The sequence below is a fragment of the Poecilia mexicana genome, unplaced genomic scaffold, assembly GCF_051168715.1.
Source record: "Poecilia mexicana isolate PSO_F unplaced genomic scaffold, ASM5116871v1 scaffold_17, whole genome shotgun sequence".
Taxonomy (NCBI): Eukaryota; Metazoa; Chordata; class Actinopteri; order Cyprinodontiformes; family Poeciliidae; genus Poecilia; species Poecilia mexicana.
The window spans coordinates 25,400,085-25,420,909 of record NW_028263386.1 but is presented as its reverse complement, the minus strand read 5'-3'; the positions used below and the strand labels follow the sequence as shown (position 1 = coordinate 25,420,909).

Here is a 20,825-nt window from a genome sequence, read left to right as displayed (position 1 = left end):
ATGGTAATACAATAAAATGCTGGAACTTTTGCAGGGAGGCTTATGTTTTGTTTAAATCTGGCCTTAAATACAATCACATCTAAATAATATTGTATTTTGATTAAGTTCCTGTTGTTTAAACATCCAAGTACGTCTTAAATGAGACAAAATTTTAATTTAACAACAAAGTGTTAGGAAAATGTGGCTGTACAAAGAATTGTCAGTTGGGGAATATGTAAGTAATTTTGTTAATTTTGTTTTATATAGGAGTGTTTCATATATTCCCAAAATGGCTGAAGTGATTAATCAGATTTATTTAATTGTGATTAATCAGTTGTTCTTAATAATTATTGTTATAATTATTGTACCCCAGCTAATTCTTAATAATTAACTGGGGTACAAACTCAAAAAACAGTTTTTGTTCTATTGACTTGGTGCACCAAATCAATATATTTATTTTGAATTTCAGTCAAAAGTCTTTGCAAGTATGGTTTACCCAAAACTCCTTAAATGGTACAGGTTTAGCTTCACCTGCTTCAGATTTACAAAATAAATGCTGTTATTGTATTTTAAGCTCTTTAAAATTTAAAAAAGGAATTTAATTATTTGCTTCTTTAGGGCTTGTAATGCAAATAAACTAATTTATCTTAAGTGGTTAAATGAAAAATCTGTAGAATGTGCCACTTTTTTATCCGATTAATCAGTCAGCCAAATATCTAACAGATTAATAGGTTACTAAAAAAATTGTTAGTTGCAGCTCTAAGTCCCACTGAATAAATTTTCTAAAAAAATAAAAAAAAATAAAACACTTTACCAGCTGGATTAATAAATTTATTCATATGTGTATCTTTCTTTACTGTGGAAGTGTCTTTTTCAACCATATTCCTGACTCGCTTGTCAAAATGTTTTGTGTTTTGCATGTTATGATGACTTGCTGCTATCATTCCATGTTTTTAATAGTTTTTTTTTTTTTTTTGTCTTTTGTAGAAATGCAGAACACAATAAAACCTGACTGTGTTGGTGTCTCGACAGATTTCAGGTTCAGAAACCAAAAGAGAGCAACAATTCAACAGGTGTCAGTGATCACAGAGAAGGAGCAGATATCAGTGACTCCTGCTGTCGCTGTCTGGATGGAAGTCTGGTAACTAAAATATTCTTCTTTTACACAGTATTCTTCCTGTCTCATCCTGGGTTTGTAACAGATGTTAGATAGAAATGACACACGGTACAAAGAAACGTGGGTTTATTCATGATGACAGAGAGAGAAAAAGAGAGTTCATTTTTTCTGGTGAACAATCTAATCAAATGCTGCCTTGTTTTTGTTTATATAATTTTCTGGAGTGCTGATTTTAATGGTGGGCTGTTTTTTGTCACACATGCTAAGTTTTAAGTTATTATTTGCCGAGGAGTTTCTTTGTTTTGTTTTATTATGTTTTAAACTGAGGCAGTGTCTGTATTCAAATATAATATTGTATAAAATATGTAGCTAGCTTGACTATGTGAAATTCAGCTGACAATAGTCTTCAGAAAACAATCTTTCTTTTAAGTCCTAATATTAGGAAAACAATGACAGTGGAAGGAAGCAGAGCCATGCTGAGTGAAATAAGTATTTACTCTGATCTGGCATAATCCATTCGAGATAAAAATCCATAAGCACAAAGCAGATAAATGGCAAAAAAAAAAAAAAAAAATCGCACTCGATTACATACCAGATGCATGAGGAAAACTACAAATATGAGTCAGAAATTTCACCTGTTGCACACAGTGCTTTCACTCTTTGACTTCCTGCTCTGTTTATACAAAAATAAAGGCAGAACAATAAAACAAAACAGAAAAAAAAAAAAAAAAAATTCCTGGAAGTTGAGGGCATTCGGGGGGAGGGTTTACGTAATGAGTGATGGGCCGTTTCGACCCGTCCTGTGGTGAAGCTGAGAAATCTTCAGAGCAATGGTCGCCAGGGGTGCCAGCATCACCTGTCCCAAACGAGAACCATGAGGTCAGAGACCGATGCCCCTGGACGTCACAAGACCCAGTGACTAATTTACAACAAACTATTTGGTTGCATCACAACTGGGCCCGTCACGATAACAAGTGTCACCGTATGATAAATTGTCCCAGAAGTTATTTTGCGATAAACGGTAATATTGTTGCTTGAATACTGTTTTTTAGAAATATAATGGTAATAACATATTTATGCAAGAACACATTTTCAAATATCAATAAACTTTAAATTGTAAAGAACATTCGACACCGGAACTGGAAGACATTTTAAATATATAATAAAGTACATTGAAGTTCATGGCTGCAAAATGGCAAAATGTGCAAAAGTTCTTTTTCTTTTTTGTTTTGTACTGCCCTGTGTATGTAAAGATGTAGCTGCTGCTAATCGTACTGTGATTGGAGTGAGCCGTTTCTGCCTCTTTACCTGCGTCTCTTCAAACAGGAGTTTCCTTTCGTGACTGTCGATGTAGATCCTGACAGTGGCTCCCTCGGCGCCCGTCCCGCCCAGTCTGTAGACGATCCTGGAGCCGTCAGAGAAGATGATCCGCAGTCCCTGCGGTGGAAACAGATAGCAGGTTTTGTTGCTTACATCAAGAGAAAAAGACACAATGACTACAAACTCGCATACCTGGTTCCGGGTTATGGTGCTGTCCAAGGGGTCGGTGTATTCGAAGTTGTCGGCTTTTTCCACCTGGTAGATTTTGTCCTCGACCGCGAATCTCTGCTTCACAAAGGACTTGTCGGAGATCAGAATCTCCAGGTCCTCCATCATGTCACACGCCGCATCTATGTCTACGTTCTCGTAGTCATATCTGGAGGACATAGATGAAGAAGAAGAGATTCAAATTTCATGCCGTATGTTACATGGACTCGCAAAGCAGTCGGTTATTAGTGGTTGACAGCTGATCACAGAAGAATCAAAAGACTTAAAATCAGCTCAAGATAAGGCATGCAGCTGCAAAGGATTAAATCTGAGCTTGTTTGGAAAAAACAGAAAGGAAGAGAAAAATCCTCAGGCAATGTAGTGGCTTTAATTCTCCACTAGGTGTCACTTATGTTCTCCATTCTTCTTCTGGGAACAACTTTCTACCCGGAAGGACGTTTAATTGGACAATATTTATATTAAACGTATCGTGCTGTTGCTAATTCACCAGAGCAGGACAAAATATGAAAAAAAAAAAAATTAAAAAAAAAGAAAAACACTGATGCATTTGACAGGACCATTATTGATACGTCCTGGTAGAGCTGCGTGAAAAGCATTAAAATACGTTTTTATGAATAAAATTCAATAATGATTTTTTTTTTTTTTTTACAAAATCATCGGTGACAGACTGAACATTTCTTAGAAAACACCTCACATTTTAATAAATTTACAAAAAAACTCCAAAAAATAGCATAAAATGAATCACACTGTCAATAGAATATTGAGGAAAGAAACGTAATTAATACAATTTGGAACAAGGCGGTAACATAAAATGTGGAATAAGTGAAGCACTGTGAATACTTTTGGAATCAACTTTATCTGAAATATTATTTGGTAATTTGAACTTCTTAGGGTTATTGGAACTTTTAATTACAAATCCACATGGTCCCGTTTTCCCAGGGTATAAATTTAAAACGTTTCTTTAGGTGTACACTTCAAAGACCTTTCTCTTAGCCACTCTTCAAAACTGCAAAAACAACAGAGCATCCAGATAAAGTAAAAGAGGCGTTCTGTTTTCCAAAAGGCCGGAAATGACTACGATTTTTTTTTTCACTTATGCCTGCCCAGATCTTTGGTCATTTCAATTATTTTCTTTAAAAAATTCTAGATCAAGTATTGGTGACAATGCGCCCAGTGCATAACTGAAGATCTATTCTGTTTATTTCTATTCGGTGTGCTCTGAGCAACGTCATATTTTATTATCTGTTTTACGTTATATTTAAAACAAATATAATGCTTAGTAGGGAGGTTTTTTTAGTTTAATTTTACGTTTGACCAACTTAGTAAACCAATTGTTTTCTGCCAGTTTCAGTTTCTTTATTGTTTATTTTAAATTGGCTGCTACACTCCTAAGTTCATTGATTGAACACATCAAAGTTGCATTGCTTTTACATGATTGTGAGGTTATTGGTGTATCGAAGTGTTCTGCACTGGTTCATAAGTTTATTAAATAAATTTAGAATTCAGTACATTTATGTCTGTGTTTAAAAAAAGAAACATTTTAGGTCAATTCAACACTGTTTTTGTGTTATCAGTAGAGACTAAACCTCAGATATCGATATCAGTATCAGAAGTGGAAAACGGTACAGAAGCTGGAGACAAATCAACATGTCTGTTTATGCTACTGCAATAAAATATGGAGCCATTTTACAACTTTTTACACATCTTCACCATGGGCGCCATGAAACAGGAAGGATACTGCCTGCTGCATGTCCGCCACTCACCTTGTGAAGTAATTCCTTCCATATTTTAGCCAGTGATCCTTCAGAATATCCTCCACACTCTGCCGTCTGGTCGCGATGATGGACAGCCATGCCAGCACAGCCCAAAGCCCATCCTTCTCCCGAATGTGGTCCCCACCTGTATGTAGTTTTAGAGTTTCCACCTCACAAACACTACAGCCTCTTTAAATCTCACAGTAGAAGTTGTACCTGTTGCAAAGCTTTCCTCTCCGCACAAAGACAGCATGCCGGCGTCCATCAGGTTCCCAAAGAACCTCCAGCCGGTGGGAGTTTCATGCAGCTCTATTTTCGTTGCTTTGGCTACTCTGTGGACAGTTCGATGAGAAAGTATTCTTGGCCGCAAACAGGAAATGCTACTTAACCGATCTGAGCATCTTAAAAAGCAGAGGGTTAAGTCGATACTTGGCCAGAGTTTTACCTGTCCAATGCCGTGCTTGTGGGCATGCTGCGGGCAAAGCCTCTGACGCCCGTGTGCTGAAAGTACGGGATGCAGAAGATGTTGTCGGCTACCACAGCCACGGAGTCAGACGGAGTGACGAAGAAGCCGTGCTTACCCAGGATCATGCTGCGGTCCTGGAAAGAAATCACAGGCAGAGGTTCGAAATCAAGTTCAGATCATCTGAGCAAAATTGGACTTTAGCAATCGTCTAAAAGACGAGAGAGTTTTATTTCACTTTCTAGTATAAAATCTCAAAAAAATGTTTTAACACACCCCATCCCCGTCGAACGCTGCTCCAAAGTCATACTGTCCGTCTCTCATGCTGTCAACCAGGTCTGTGGCATACATAAGGTTCGGATCGGGCGGTTGACCTCCAAAGTCTTCCAACGGGACACAGTTAATGGCAGAGTTAGCTGGGCAGCCCAGCTCCTCACACAGTATTCTCTTCACATACAGTCCCAGCACTGGACAGCAGGTGGAGTTACAGCAAAGGGAGGTTTAAGACAGTTAGGATTTTAACCAGCAGAACCAGAATGATTTTTATTTTTCAGGAGCTTTAATTCTTCAGAGTTAAAACTATCGCTCACCTCCATGCATGGCGTCCAGCCTTATGTTGATGTGATTCTCGCCAGACAGAAGTTCCTTCAAAGCCGCAAAGTCAAAGATGTTCCTCAGGAGGTTGGCGTAAGACTCCACAGGGTCAACTATCTCTACTGAACACAACAAATAGTAGAAACAAAATGACGCTACAAGTTAAAGGACAGTAAGACGACGTCTAAAAGCTTATCTACAAGTCTGTATGCTAACTAATCTACCTTCTACTTTCTCTATTTGCAAGAAGTATTTGAAATTTTAAGCCTTTGGTTTAAATCCTCAGGAGTTGGTAACATTATAAGGGAGGCAACTGTTGTTCTCAAATGTTGTGAAACTCCAAATCTAACTTATATGAGGATTTCTTCCTTCAGTGTTTTATGTAGACCATGTTGCCTGTCTGACAGATACCTGCAACAGTTAACTGCTTGTTTGTCTCTATCACATAAAATCCCAACAGAAATCATTGAGCTATGTGGTTATAAAGTTCAAGAGGTGCGAGTGCTTTTAGAGGACTCTGTAGCACGTAACAAAAAGAACAAAAACTACACACAATGCCATAAAACTTATGTGATAAACAGTTTTCTTAGGTTGTTTTCACACATGATATAGTGCGATATATTCGGTTCGATTGGGGACCAAAATTGCAACACTTAATACATTTTCAGCTGGTGTGGTTCACTTTCACACTCCACTGTGTCAAACGTTCCAGACTAATTGAAAAACGTATCAGTGATTCTTGGTGAGCCAAGAATCACTGAAAGAAACCACTCAAAACCGTCTGAAGAAAACACTGAGCACAACTGACTTCTTCAGAAAATGTAAACAGAAACGGAGTAGCATCAAATGGTAACGGTGGCAGGATTTCTCTTTTGTCTCCCTCCAACGCTTGTTCTGGTTGTATTTACCCATAATGCTCTGTGCTACAGTTTGCTTCCTACTTTTGGAGTGGCCTTTGGTCCGCTTCCATTCACATATGCATTCAAACCGCACCGGAGTTCACATCACCAAGCAGACGCCTACATTTTTAGGCAGACCAGAGTTCGCTTTCTTGGTGTACATCAGAGTTTGGTTGCACGTTCACAGCTCCCCAAACGAACCAGACTTTCTGGTTTAAATGTATCTATTGGATTCTCTGGCTCTAACTCACATGTTCATGTTTCTCCTAAGCAAATCCTTGACCCTGCTGCTTTGGGACTGAAGGCATGTTAGTAACCCCCATCACCTGTGAAGGGTTTGAACTTGTTCTCCAGATCAAACGCCTGTTTGCCGAGCGTTTTCAGATCCACACGCAATCCGGGGCAAATGGCAAACTCCTCAATGGTTCTGCTGAGCTGGTAGATCTTGCTTGTGACCTCCTCCCTGGCTGGACCTGGAAGGAATGCAGAAGACTCCTCAATGGTTCTGCTGAGCTGGTAGATCTTGCTTGTGACCTCCTCCCTGGCTGGACCTGGAAGGAATGCAGAAGAATTTCTTTTTTTTAGCCAAATCAATATTCATAAGTACTGTGGTGTGTTCCCCTGGCTTAGTCACCAAAGGCATCTTTGTATTATCCAGAAGAAGCTTTTGAACTATCAGGTTTAGAGTCTGACACTACTTCTCTCACATTGCCATACCTCCACTTGCTGTGTTAAACTTTATGCCAAAGTCTCCGTTGGGTCCGCCCGGGTTGTGGCTGGCAGTGAGGATGATCCCACCAATGGCTTTGTATTTCCTGATCACACAAGACACCGCTGGCGTTGACATCATCCCATGGTGACCAATGATAAGGCGACCAATCTGTGGAAACGTCACACGGGACCGTTTGAGTTGGGGGGAGGAGATCGGTGCGGGCATGTCCCGTTTCCTTCCACATGTAAGTGGAACTAGGATTAACGCCGACATTAAGAGTAAGTTCCAGCACGGATGAGTGTATTTTAACCCTCTATAATAAATTGGCTGAGCTAAAAGAGCACAAGCCACTCAGATGTGATGTAATTTAAACCCAGAGACCATAGAGAGCTTTTTACTGATGCTGGCTGCGCGCCTGAAACCAGAACGGTTCGATATGTTTCTAGTGGAGCAGATCAGAGCCAGGAGCTGAAACTATTCTGCTGACTTAGATTTTTACTTTGGATGTGCAGAGCTTCACTTCACTTCTTCTGCCACTTTCTGCTGTATGACTGCTGAGTTATGCTATATTGGCATTTGTTGGAATTGCTCATTAATCAAAGTGATTGACAGATTTTCATGTGAGGTCACAAAATGTGCTGCTCCTTACAGAAGAAAATTCAGCATTATCCATCATCTAATATGTTTAAATAAATGACTATTGCTATTTCAATAATAAAAAAATCATATCCTTTATATATTAATTCAGTTTCATGACTAACTAGTAAGGCAGTGATTTTATTGATTTCATTTACCCAGATATTGATCAGTTTACATAATCAACTTAATAAATTGCAGTGAATGAATTATGAAGATGTGTTTTTTTCTCTGCCTTAATTATTTGGTTTTGCAAAAGTTAATAAAGAATTATTCTCTTCTAAAGTACAAAGCCCAAGTCGCTAGCAGTAAAATAAGTTTACTGGGTTGTGACTTATTTTCAACTTATGAAATTCAGAAAATTTCTAAAAGTTGAACATTTTCGACTTTTGAAACTCAGAAATATTCCAGAAATCTTGGAAATTCATCTCAAAGTTTGAGGTTTTTTGTTTTTTTGGGGGGGGGGAGGGCAAAAGTTTACTCCTCCTCTTTTGTATCTAAAATGGCCCTAATACTTTCACATTTTGTAATAATTGGCACAAAATGTTATATGTGTGGCATAAATTATTGCAAATTGGATTTTATTACTTTTTCGATCATTATATATTGCAGCTTTAATTTTATTACATTTTGAAACCTGATTTTATTATTATTATTACTACTATTACTATTACTACATATTACATGTTGTTCCAAGGTTAACTCAAACACTTAAAACAAAAATCTTCTTCAAGAAATAAGCAAAATATTAACTTCCTGCCCAAGCTAAAGGGGGAAAAAAGAATAAAATGCTACTTCAGTCACAAGTGGTCAAATAAAGTTCAAGTCAGTGTCAGTTAAAAACGAGCCACTGACTTTTTAAGAGATGAACATAGAGATGGAAGTAGCTAACGGAGCAAACACCTGCTGACTTTAGCAGAAGCATTTATGTGCTACTTGTGTAGCATATCATCGCTTCAGACTGTTCTGCTCCTCCGAAAGCTAACATTTGTTGGCTAATTAGCTGGTCTCCGTTAGCTAGCCAACTTTACTTTATATCTTTCCTAGGACTTGGCTGTCGTTCTTGTAAACGGCAGAAATGAGAATCAAATCTGTGAAACAGGGAAGGGAGAAGCAGCTTTGATTCAAAGTGCTAATTTCAGAATTGTCTCTGGAATTTTGTTGGAGATTTTAAGCCACTGAAAAAAGGTGGTTTTAAAACTCAAGGTTTTAAAACCACCAAATCCATACATCCCATCATAGCTTTTTATGTGGCCCTCTAGACTCCAGATGCCAAATTACATAAATTAATTTTTCCCCAATTATGCTATCATGGAAACTCACACACAGTCATCAGATCCCTGTAATTTTTTCATGTTAATGCATAACTTTTAAGATTTTTCAAATTTTCTGCTAAAATGGTCAAAAACATTGGGTTTAAATGACTGCTAACCCACACCAGTAGGCGGCAGGGTTTTTTACTTGTACTACACTGCTGCCTCAACCTTACTAATGTCTCTTGTAGTCTGTGATGTAAACTGTGAATAACTAAAAGTCACATTTGGTGTTATATAATACATATTACCACAAACTTTGCAAAATTGCCTGGAAATTTTTTAGCTCCACAAAATAAGTGATTTTGATAGAAATCAGAAAAACAATCCCTGGGACTGTTCAAAGTAAAAACATTATTTAATTTTAAGAAGTACTTATTTAATACAGAGAGCTGTTTTCTCTAGTTGAACAGTTTGTGTTTTATTAAGACATTGTGGCACAACCAACCAGAGCTTTGAGAACATTCATGATCTTGATACGGCCCCCAAATGAAAATGGGCTTGACAACATAAAATCTCAATAAAATGCATGTTGTAAAGTGACAAAATGCTAAAGATAAGGAAAAAAAAAACAAAACAAACAAACAAAAAAAAACTTTTGCAACACAGCCAAAATATTTCATGTGCTTCATACAATCAAGTGATGGGGCAGGTGACACTGACATGCCCCAGGTTCTGGGGCATGTCGAATAATAGTTTTTTGTAAACAAAGTCACCAGTATTTATGTGTGCAGCCAACCACTTTTTTAGTGTATGCACACACACACGCTCACACGCTCGCACACACGCATTCACACAAACACACACCGACTGACCCCGTTGGCAGCTGCCATCTGAACGAGGACCCCGATAGCCGTTCTGTTGAAGAAACGTCCGTCTCCTCCCACCACCAGGGTTGCACCCTGACGGTCGGGTAGGTCTATGGAGGAGAAGATACTCTGGATGAAGTTGTGCAGATAGTTCCTCTTGGACTGAAACACATAAACCTTCTTCCTAAGGCCGCTGGCTCCTGGTCTCTGGTCAGGATAGGGGGCCGTGGGGAAGGTCAGGACCTGCAGAGGCCCGTTCTCCATCGCTTTAAAATGAGGATCCAACTTGAAGTTCCATGCAGAGAGAACACATTTCTTTTTTTTTTTCCCCACCTCCGTCAGCCGCAGTAATGAGCTCTGAGGAACAGAATGGACAGAGAAGAGCTCGACTCCTCCTATTATTTCGCTGGGTTACAGCAGGACTTCTGCAGCTCAAAATAACCTTTGCAAACTAATGTGTGTGCAGAGGCAGGGTGGTAACTGAAGACGCTCCTTCACACATGTGCAGGGAGATCACTGTCAGGGCTCCAGGCCCAGTCAGAGAGAACTATGTGTGTGTGTGTGTGTGTGTGCGTGTGCGTGTGTGTGTGTGTGTGTGTCAGAGTGGGGGGTTATTTATCAGCGTGTGAAAGGATGCAGCTGTGCTCCTGGTAATGATGTGCAAAAACAGGGATGGCATTTCTCATGTCATCCATCAGCAGCATGTGCACATGACTTACAGAAACCTAAAACACACAAGAACAACAACCAAAAAAAAAATGAAAACGTATTTAGCACAATCACAGTAATTGGTAATGAGAGGCAGAACAACGCTGCCCTCTAGAGGCTGTTAAAAGCTCAACCATAACAGCACAAAGAGCTAAAGTAGAAATAGTCACCATAGCTGCTACATGTTGTTGGAACAAAGTAAATATAATCAGTGCAGGTTGTCAGCAGACGAAAATTGTGTTCAACCAAGAGAAGTTCAACTTTAACTTACTTTTACTCAAGTACATGTAAAAAGTAGCCGTCCATGAAATGACTCAAGAGTAAAAAAGTATTTGGTAAAAAGGAGACTCGATTGTTAACTGATCAAAACTTCAATCATCTAATATTTAAAAATGACATGATCATGTGGAAGTGATGTGGAAATGTTGGTATTTTAAACACCAAATATGAAAATAATTCAAATAAATAGCATCAAATAAAATCAGGAAAGAAACATTTCCAAATCAGTTTCTTTCTGCTTGAAACTTATGAAATTTTACAAAAACCGCAGGTGTGTGACGAATGTTTGGTTGAAACAAACGTCATTCAGTGAAGTCACTCACAGTGAGCAGAGTGTCCAGAAAGTTTAATCAAGAAAGAGTAGTGATACTTCATAGGTACAGCATTCTCAAGTAAACAAAAAAAGAGAATGGAACTCCGACTTTTAAAAAAATTGAGTTAATTTGTCACATGTAATCAAAATAAACTTACTTTATTCACGTTTGTTTAACACGACAACCCAATAAACTTAATATATTTTCTTGGATGAATTTATTTTGATTACTTGTGACAAACAGGCCATTATTTGATTGTTTACAATGAGTGTAGCAACTACAGACAGCAGGTGATGGACCAGAGATGGACAGTGGCATCAGAGGGAGTTGACAGAGTCCAGAGGACGGATGGAGATCTGTGTGAAAGCGAAGGAGTGAGACACCTTTCGCCCCGACCTCCACTGTACGCCTCTCCTTCGCTCTGAGCGCCCATTGGCTCTCACGCGCGAGTACCTCTCATTAAGGTTGGTGTCGCCACAGGAGCTGAACCACCATCCCCCTAAAAAATGAAGGAGGAGATGATGATGTGCTGACCAGACATTACGACCACTTACGAAACTCTGTCAGGTGGGAAATGTCTGCTTTACCTGATTGGGGGTGGGAACACCTGGATGCCCAGTGGCGGCCATTGTCTCTGTCCTTGGTGGAAAACACCACTCCCGTGTGGTTGCTCAAGGGGTTGGGCAGACTTCCAGACAGATATTCGAGTTGTATGGCATAGTCACTATCCGGGCCTTCGAGGTAAAATCTGTATTCGATAAAATGTCTGTTCTGCTTCCAGTCTTCCAGCTGGATGCGAAGGACAGAGTTCCCCTGCGAGGCAAGGGAGTACATCTTCTTGAGGCCCAGCCAAAACTCACCTGAGAGAGAAAGAGAGGCCAACAGGTTTACCATGGACAGGCAGAGGGACGGAAACAGAGGACCTAACACACACATTAAAATGAATTGTTTTTGTGACAACAGAAAACAGGAACTCCACAAATAATTATAAACAGTATACCACAAATACTTTGACATTTAATCTGTACGAGTCAATGGAAAACAAATTTGTTAGAAAGAAAATACAAAAAATAAGAGTTACAACAACATGGTTGTAGAATTGCACACACTATTAAACTCATCCTTTGTTGATTTCATTTCAGCATTCTGTCTTCTTTGGTAAGAGTCTGTCAGCATCCTACAATATGCATGGAGTCATATTTCCAACATGCCCACATGATTTGTGCCAGTTTGGCTTAGCTGAAGATTATTTTAATATCAGGTCTGCAGAAAGGCAATACTAGAGCGATATTTATCTAAAGCTGCGGGTCTTTAAATGGCATTAAAAGTCAAGTAAGTAACCCAAAATGTCATGGCAGTGACTAAGTATTCCATCATTCCATGGTGCCCATCTCCAGCAGTGATTGGGCAAGAGGCTGGGTACACCACAAGGCAACATAGAGACACACAAGAAAAAACAACCATGCACACACACACCTAAGGACAACTTAACCTAACAGTCATGTTTTTGGACCGTGGGAGGAAGACATTGCTGAAACAAAACAGTGCTACCAACTGAACCATCATGCACCACTTAATCTCGAAGAGTCACATCGGCATACCAAATGCTTGAAGTGTTTAAAACGGCAGCAGACTTGGCCTTATTTTCTGATTAATTCAGGTTATAGTTATTATTTGTCCAGTTGGTGGCGCTCTAAGATGGTTACAAAAGATTAGTGAATGTGGCAAAAACTAACTTTCCATTCTGACAAGCACATTATGAGTTTCACAGCCTTTATCCCAAAATGTATGCAATACATACATTTAGCAGAGACGTATCTTATGGCAACACAGACTTCATGTACGTCACGGGATCTGGCATTTGGTCAAGTGTGTTGTCTTTCTTCACATTTAAATAAACATAAAACATATTTTAAATGCAGCAGCATAACATAAAATTGAAGCGGTCAACTTACTGTATTAGATAAATCTCAGATTAACTTGTGGAATCAGATCATTCAAATTGTCTCTCACCTTGCAACTCTCCAAATCCATTTTCATACTTTTCCCATGGTTGATCAAAATTCATTGATCCGTCTCTCCTCTGCTGGATAACCGTCGCTCCACGACCTAAAGGCAAGAACGGTCAGGAACTGCATAGTAAAACAAATTACAACAGCCATCTTTTAGAATCAGCAAATATATGTAATGAAGAAACTCAAATCTTTTTGAAACCTTGAAAATATAATTTTGTTCTTTTTAACTATTAAACAGCTTTATCAAAGCTTTATAAGCTTAAACAGTTGAAAGTACCACATCTGTTGCTGATCCTTACAGTAAGGCTTGCATTAAGTCCTGATTTGGGGAGACAAGGAATCAACGTAAATTACCAATTAGTGTTTTATCCAACAACTTATGGATCCAAAAACAGTCTAAATGCTGCCGTGAATGTGGCGTACCTCTGCTCATATCACAAAAGACCATGAAGGGCTCTGACCCGTTGGGTTTGATGGCATAGGTCCCGTTTGCCCGTTCCCCTCTATCAAACAGCTCGCTGCAGTCTGATGGGAAATCTGTTGCAAAAAAAGCTACAGAAAAGAAAAAAAAGGAAAATATAAACAAAAGCAAAGAGTGGTGGTGAACACTAAGAGGACACAGACAAAAAAATAATCAGAGTATTTTTTCCTTCCCCTGATTTTGCAGATGACATAGGAAAGAAGATGGAGTACTGATGTTGTTAGGGTAGCATTAGCAACATTTACAAAAAGTAAATGCAGAATAAACAGAGTAGATAAATCAGTGAACAATATTAATATTTCTAGCATGCAGCCAAACTTGTAACAATGTCCTCTAAATCAAGAAGAGAAAAAAAATCATTCTATGCAATTCCTTTCTGCTGATTCACATGAAATGCTGGGAAAAAGCAAAGCTGCTCAAATTTAGCTCACTGTCGTCCGTCATAACAGAAATGCAACATAGTTAAAAAAGAAGATAAAAAAATCTTCAGTCAGGCTGAAACACAACAGCCACATTTTTCAGATCAGATATTTTCTTCTGTTTCTCTTTGAATCTGATTAATCCCAACATCAACAGCATTAAGGTTAAAATCAATGCTTCAAAGGCTGAACTTCATTTTTACCCCTCAACCGACCAATCTGTAGGTCAGATTGATCAGCTCTACATCTGACAAGAACGTCGCCTAAAATGGAGTGTTTATGCTTTATATATACTACCTTGTGTAAAACCGTAACAACACAACGCTAAATGTTTTAGTAAAGACACTTTGAATCTAAAAATGAAACAATAGAAGCTTCTCTTATAATCAGGATCTAGTTATGGATCTAGGAGATGCAGTCCCTTGTTGTAAATCCATTTGCAGAAAACATCTTGGAGTCTCTGCCCGATTCTAAGCTCTGAAGTCGGGCATTAAATCTTTAAATCTTCTTCTGTTTACTATTCATCTCACTCATCGTCGTGCTGCTGCTGGTGTCTGAGGTCAGGAAGGGGGCGGCTGTTGGTAATTCAGACATGGAGATCTCTGACATCTTCTCAAAGGTTTCCTGGGCCGATGCGCCGGCTGCCAGCTGTGGATGCGAAGGCAGAAAAACATCTCAGTTTGCAGTCATAATTGGCACATTCACTCATAGCGGCTCGAGAGCTCCTGTTCCGCGAAAAACATATTATGTACTTTAAAATATTAACTTAATTTACAGAAGTTAATATGCTGAAATTGACGGGAGATTTGGAGCGTTTACTTTTTCCTCCAGCAGCTTGATCTTCATGGTCTGGTGGTCCAGATGCCTCCCTTGTTCCACCATGGCTGCCAGCAGGCTATTAATGCTCTGCTCCTGGCGCTGGATCACTTCCTGTTCAACAAGTGAATTACATTTACGGTTATTAGATTCCTGTAAATATGAACTGCACAGAGAGGCAAAAGAAGAAAAAAAATGAGGGGGAAAAAGTGAACAGAACTTGTTAAAGTCGGTGTGCTGGAACTGCCGTGGATTCATTAGGCACCACTAAGCTGTGCTCACAATACTGACGGGTAACTTTTTAGCAAGATGGAGACTCTTGTTTTAGGCGACTCATTTTTTTTTATATTGATGTGAAAGTTCTGGTTCCACGGGCAAAATATTTAACTTACAACATGAGAAAAATGTATTTCTTTATAAATAAAATAATCAACCAATGGAATCGGTACTTTTTTCAATCAAAATTAAGGAGTTATTGATTTAAAACAAGCCACTCCATCTTGCTAAAAAGTTCCTTGTAAATTAGTTTTGTGTTATTTAAAGTGTATCTAGATGTCTGCGCTAGAAAATAGATCCAAAATACTTGTGTTTTATTTTTTGCAGTGCGCTTAAAAAACTACTGAAAACTGTTTCTATAATTTCTGTTATTAATCTAACAATCTAACGTGGGTGTTAAAATTGGAAATTGGACCAAAACCTAATCGAGTGAGTGCGTTTCTAGCTTTGGTGGGTTAATTTTTTGGCCCCTATTTAGCTCCATACTATAAAACGAAGCTAAATGCAGAATGAGAACTCAAGAGTTTGCATGATAAGAAAAAGTTTCCTTCTGATTTTTTTCATGAAACATTTAGAGACTTTATAGTTGATGTCCAAACCAGCTGGCATTTCAGAAACATACGAGAAAAAAATCAGAAACCTTCCCTGACCACAGGAAAGGTGGACATGACTCACCATGTCCACTTTTCCATAGATGGACATTCATTCTTGTTTAAAGAAAAACAAAAATGAATCCACAGCCGCATAACATTCAAATAAAAATATGGGTAATGCAATTTCTAAGTATGATTTTCAAATAAATTTCAGGTGAATGACTAGTTTCTACTAGTCATTTTTACCTAGATAAACTGGTTTTAGGTTTATTAATCCTATGAATTTAGTAAAAGTGGACATGCATAGTTTTGAGTAATTTTATTTTAATTTCCGGGTGAGGGCCCCAATAGGACTGCGTTACTCCACAGCTGCTTGTCTCTCATTAATGTTAATAGATGTTGGCGGGTATGATGTAGTCTTGATATTCTGTTTCATGCAGCTCTGAAAAAAAACGATCAGTTCTCTGATTTTACTCTTTATAGGTACATGTTTGAGTAAAATGAACATTGTTGAACTACTGACAACATAACTCTGAAATTCCAAGCAAAAACTTAGTATTTATTTTTCAGAAAATGAGAAATGGTCAAAATAATAAAACAGATGCAGCGCTTTCAGACCTTAAATAATTCAAAGAAAACAAAAAAAAAACAAGTTTATATTAATTTAAAAACAACAAAACTAATGTTTTAGTTCAAAGAGTTCAGACATCAGTATCTGGTGTTTTCAGTGGGGTTCAGTGTAGGGCTGTATGTAGTTGTTAACAGTTTTAATTGGACAAAACTATTTAATTTCATATGTGAATGTATGTAAATAAGCAGTGATGTTTAGAAAAATGCATCAACGAATAACTTCTCTCTTGGGCCGTGGCCCTGCTTGGGGCTAAGCACCCTTAAAGGTCACATCCTAGAATCGCCCCTGTCACTCACTCTGAGGCTGTCGATCTCCGCTACCTGCCTGACCGTCACCAGGTCCACAGACAGGCTGCTCAGCTGCTCCTCCATGACTTCCACTTTGTTCAGAAGTTGGCCTTTCTCCTGCAGGATGCTCTCCATCTTGACGCTGATCTTCTCGGACAGCTCCTTGATTTCCTCGTTGTGTGTGTTGAGCACGGCGGCGGTTTGCTTCAGCTCCTCCTCGCCCTCCTTGATCTCCCCAGCCAGCGCCGCCAGCCGGACGAAGGAGCGGTCGAAAATGTTCAGCTTCTGGAAGATTGTGTTGATCTGCCCCTTTGTCTTCTGCACGAACTCCCGCATGCTCTGGCCAAGCTGCAGCAGGCCGTTGGACAGGAGGTGCACGTCGTCCAGGGGAGCAAACGGTGAGCGGGTTTCAGGCAGAGCCTCCAGGTTCAGGACCGGAGGCTGGCTGCTGTCACAGAGGACAGGCACAGAGGCCAGGACCAGGAGAAAGACGACAGGAACCGGCGTTGTTTTCATGTTTCCCCTCCCGGTGTTTGAGCTGTCAAGCTATCAGCTGGCTCCTCGGACAAAGAGCCACTGGGTGAAAATTCATAGCTTTATCCTCCCTCTGGGATCAAGTCAATGATTAATCCTGATCAATATTACGGCATTTAAAGTAGAACGACGACAACATAAAAAAAAGTTAAAGAATGACGTGGTTTTGGTGTCATTTATGGAAGAAGCAGACAAGAAATTACACCTTTTCTCCACTACATGTTTTTGAATTGAATCAACTTCAGGAATAAGTCAATGTTTTAAACATTAAAGGGGCAGTATTATGTGTTTTCCAGCTAGTGTCATTATGTAGCACAATTAAGTCACTATGTTACCTTCAGGCTGCTATAAAAATCCTATGTATCAAATCAAATACAACTTAAAAGAAATTTGATTTCATAGTTGATGTCTGTGTCTCTTTAAGAAACTCCTGCTCTTTCTGAAATCTCCACCAATGTTTTCGAATACCGACCTTCAACGACTGATGAGCTCAGGTTTCTTCCTCCAAAGGTCTCTGTCATATCAAAACCCTTCAGAGGTGAAGAATCTGCGGCCTTGTTCACGAACAATTCGTTTCAGAGTCTGTTACATGACGGGGCTGTTTCAGCGAGCCAACAAGCTTTCCGAACAGTTATGGTTACAGCTGATTTGTACTGGAGGACGATGCCAGCTGGGACAGACATCTGAGCGAACCGAAAAAAGTCTTCAGATTCCTCCATCTGTTCTACGTTTCTGCAGTTCTTTTGCCAAAGGTCCCCACTGAGACCGCGCACCCCTTTGTCTCCAGTAAACATTTACAGTTGAAGAAGCTACTAGTAGAAAAACGGCCAGGTTTTTTTCTCCCCCCTCAACATGTCCAGAATAACCGAATAAGGCTTAGATTTTCTTCACTTCGCAATCTAAAGAAATGTTACGTTCTCACTAAAAGAAGAATCCTCCTCTCTCTGACAGCAGCGTTTCCCCGTCACCCAAAAATGCTCATTTAGAAGTGAAAATGATGCATTTTTTGATATATTTTACTTTCCTGCCCTGAAAATCTACATCTGCGCGTCAACAACCGACAGCACATTTCTCAAGTTGTGTTTTAATATTATTCCAGACTATATTTATGCCCCACATCTAAATATGATTGAGCTGTAAATCTTTCTCTGAAACTACATTTGAGAAGATTTTTTTTTCTTGCAGCTTGGCCAAACTAACAGCAGCATGTGGTCAGTCTGTCAGCAGTTTTTTTTTTCTCCAATAAAGGTTTGTGTTTTTCTTTTCCTCCCTCTCCCTCTGATCAAACCGCAATCCCTCTCAGAGTCACTTGTCTGCTGGTAATGGAAAATGGAGGATCTTTTACTAATTCTTTTTCCATTCATGGCAGGGCAAATGACCCAAATTGCAGTTCTTTACTCAGCGTTTCATGAGTGTTGCTTTGTTTGTTTTTCTTTGGACTTAGACTGAATTATCCACAGAGAAGTTTGTGGGTTGAAATTGATGGGAAATGCAGTTCCTGTAGGACTGTCGGCCCCCGAGCAGAAGCACAGACACAGTAAAAGTAAATGGGAAGGAGAGATTTACAAGAAACAGACATAAAAAAAAGTGAAGAGACTCATTGGACCACATCAGGGTTCATTGGAGTCTGGGAACATCCATTTAGATGTGCTAGGACACTTAAATACAGAAATTAAACATAAGTGTCCTAAATTTTTCCTCAGAATTTGAACAAAACCAAGGTTTTGATCCCTGTAATTATTTATTATGAGTGGGAGAGAAGTGGGGTAAAGATCAGAAGAGTTGTTGCATGTGCGTAACGTCGCAGCATTTAAGTGAGTCTCCAACAGGAGCCGTCATGCCACTGAACATATAGCCACAAGTGCTTGGAGTGCCTTTAAAACAGTTGTCATACCACACAGTACAGAAACCTGAAACTATTATGCAAGAAGGGCCCCATGCGTCCACTCTGCACAGAAACACAAACAAGTTCTTTTGGCATGAGCTCCTCTCAGTTGGACACAGGCTCCGTGGTCAGCCGAGTCCAACTTCACAGTTCTGATTCTGTTGTCAGTCTGGTAAAACGACTATGGCTGAACATTTCTAATCCAGTGTCAACATGTCTCCAAATATTTTTAGAGGATTGACTTCTTCCTCCCTGAGTGGCATTTGACCCCATGTAGGTACGGTGGACTCCTTCGTGTTCACAGTTTTGTATTTGTGGATTTTCTGTGGAATGAAGCTCCAAGTTATTAATTGAAAGTTTGTGCAGTTTTTCATAAAGTACATCTAAAATGTTAAAAAGAAAATACAGCTTAGGAAGCTGAAACACTTTGGCACAATGTTACTTGACATCCTATTGGCTGGCTCTGGCAAAGGAGTCGATCAAAAGTCGAGATTCATTGTCCTTTGTGCTGCTTGGCTGCAGCCCAAAGGCTGGAAATAAGTAATACTGCGGATGTTAGCGTCTGCGGTAGTTCCAACACAGTTTCCACTGTATAGTATGCATAGTGATGCATATTATGGAGGGGTGCACCGATAATTAACTGGCCCAGAGTTCCTTAATTCTGAATGAACAGCCCATACTTAGATGAGAAACCATCTTATCTACCTTCATAAAGCCTGAAAATCAGTCATTATCCCTTTTTGTTCTCCCGCGGCAGAGGATCCACCGAACCCCTGAGCCCGACTCATCGAACCGGCGGAGCCTCTGCCGCGGAGGTAAAGACACACTTGTGTAAAGTCGTGATGACGCCCCGCTTCGCCATCACTTGCTGCAGAGGATCACGTTACATTGCTTAGCCAATCAGAGCTGCGGAGGAGCACTGATTGAAGGAGTTCCTTAGTCGCATCTTTTCGGGGTTGGTACTGCCTCTAGTGGCGTGGGGGTGGTAAGACAACTAATATCATTATATTACTAAATCAGAATACCGCAAAGTCTCTATTATTTATTATTACATTTTCATTCTCTTAAGAATGTAGAGCTAATTAAATGATTTAAACAAGACCTTAAAGTGGTTCCAGTTTCTCTCGATGGCCAACCTGTTGAAACTGTGGCAAATTTTAAATACCTTGGGTCGTTCCAGGATAGTCAGCTCAACTTTGCTGAAAACACTGACTTTATTTTGAAGCACTGTTCTCAGAGACTCTACCTTTTAAGAAGACTTAGTGATCTTGGGGTGACCCAACTAGACTCCTATGTCTTGAATTTGGGGGGGAGGAGGGGAAATCATATTTTATTTATCACTACAGAAGGGTTCAGTGAATGCGCATATGAAACTGGTGGGTTCTGTACCTCAAAAAAGGTTAAGAACCACTGACTTAAATCAATGAGTAATTATTGATTTTATATATTTGCAGGTGATTTTGATAATAAAAAAAAATACATGCATGCAAGGTTCTGGACATTAATAAAACCAGCAACGCTGAAAGTCCGATTTTTTGGCTAAATGTAGGCTGTTGACATGTATGACTTCAAAGTAAGTGATTGGTTTTACCACAATATATCTACCTGCAGAGGTCAGGCAGTCTTGACCCCTGTGTTATTATGATCCTCTGGTATTATAAAGAGTTGGGCATAGATGCTGCTGCCCCAGAAGAAGATGCTAGTCACATTCTGAAAGAGGATCCATGAAGAACGAGCGGCATGCCGCTCTGAACATGATCACA

General features: G+C 39.5%; 2 protein-coding genes across 2 annotated transcripts; both read right to left on the bottom strand.

The window, feature by feature from the left end:
* Positions 1-1,205: 1,205 nt before the first annotated feature.
* Positions 1,206-10,220, bottom strand: LOC106922839 (phosphoglucomutase-1-like). Its single transcript, XM_014995564.2, has 11 exons — positions 9,831-10,220; positions 7,072-7,234; positions 6,681-6,827; positions 5,452-5,577; positions 5,138-5,328; positions 4,844-4,998; positions 4,615-4,730; positions 4,408-4,543; positions 2,609-2,792; positions 2,405-2,533; positions 1,206-1,952 (listed from the first exon to the last, which is right to left on the bottom strand). Exons 1-11 carry the CDS (start codon positions 10,086-10,088, stop codon positions 1,863-1,865), a joined length of 1,695 nt encoding a protein of 564 aa, XP_014851050.1. The 5' UTR covers positions 10,089-10,220; the 3' UTR covers positions 1,206-1,862.
* Positions 10,221-11,140: 920 nt separating this feature from the next.
* Positions 11,141-17,196, bottom strand: LOC106922841 (angiopoietin-related protein 3-like). The gene is made up of 7 exons (XM_014995566.2): positions 16,653-17,196; positions 14,860-14,970; positions 14,571-14,688; positions 13,564-13,692; positions 13,139-13,234; positions 11,713-11,985; positions 11,141-11,624 (listed from the first exon to the last, which is right to left on the bottom strand). The coding sequence occupies exons 1-7, from the start codon at positions 17,157-17,159 to the stop codon at positions 11,443-11,445; spliced, it is 1,416 nt and encodes a 471-aa protein (XP_014851052.1). The 5' UTR covers positions 17,160-17,196; the 3' UTR covers positions 11,141-11,442.
* Between the last annotated feature and the right edge of the window lie 3,629 nt (positions 17,197-20,825).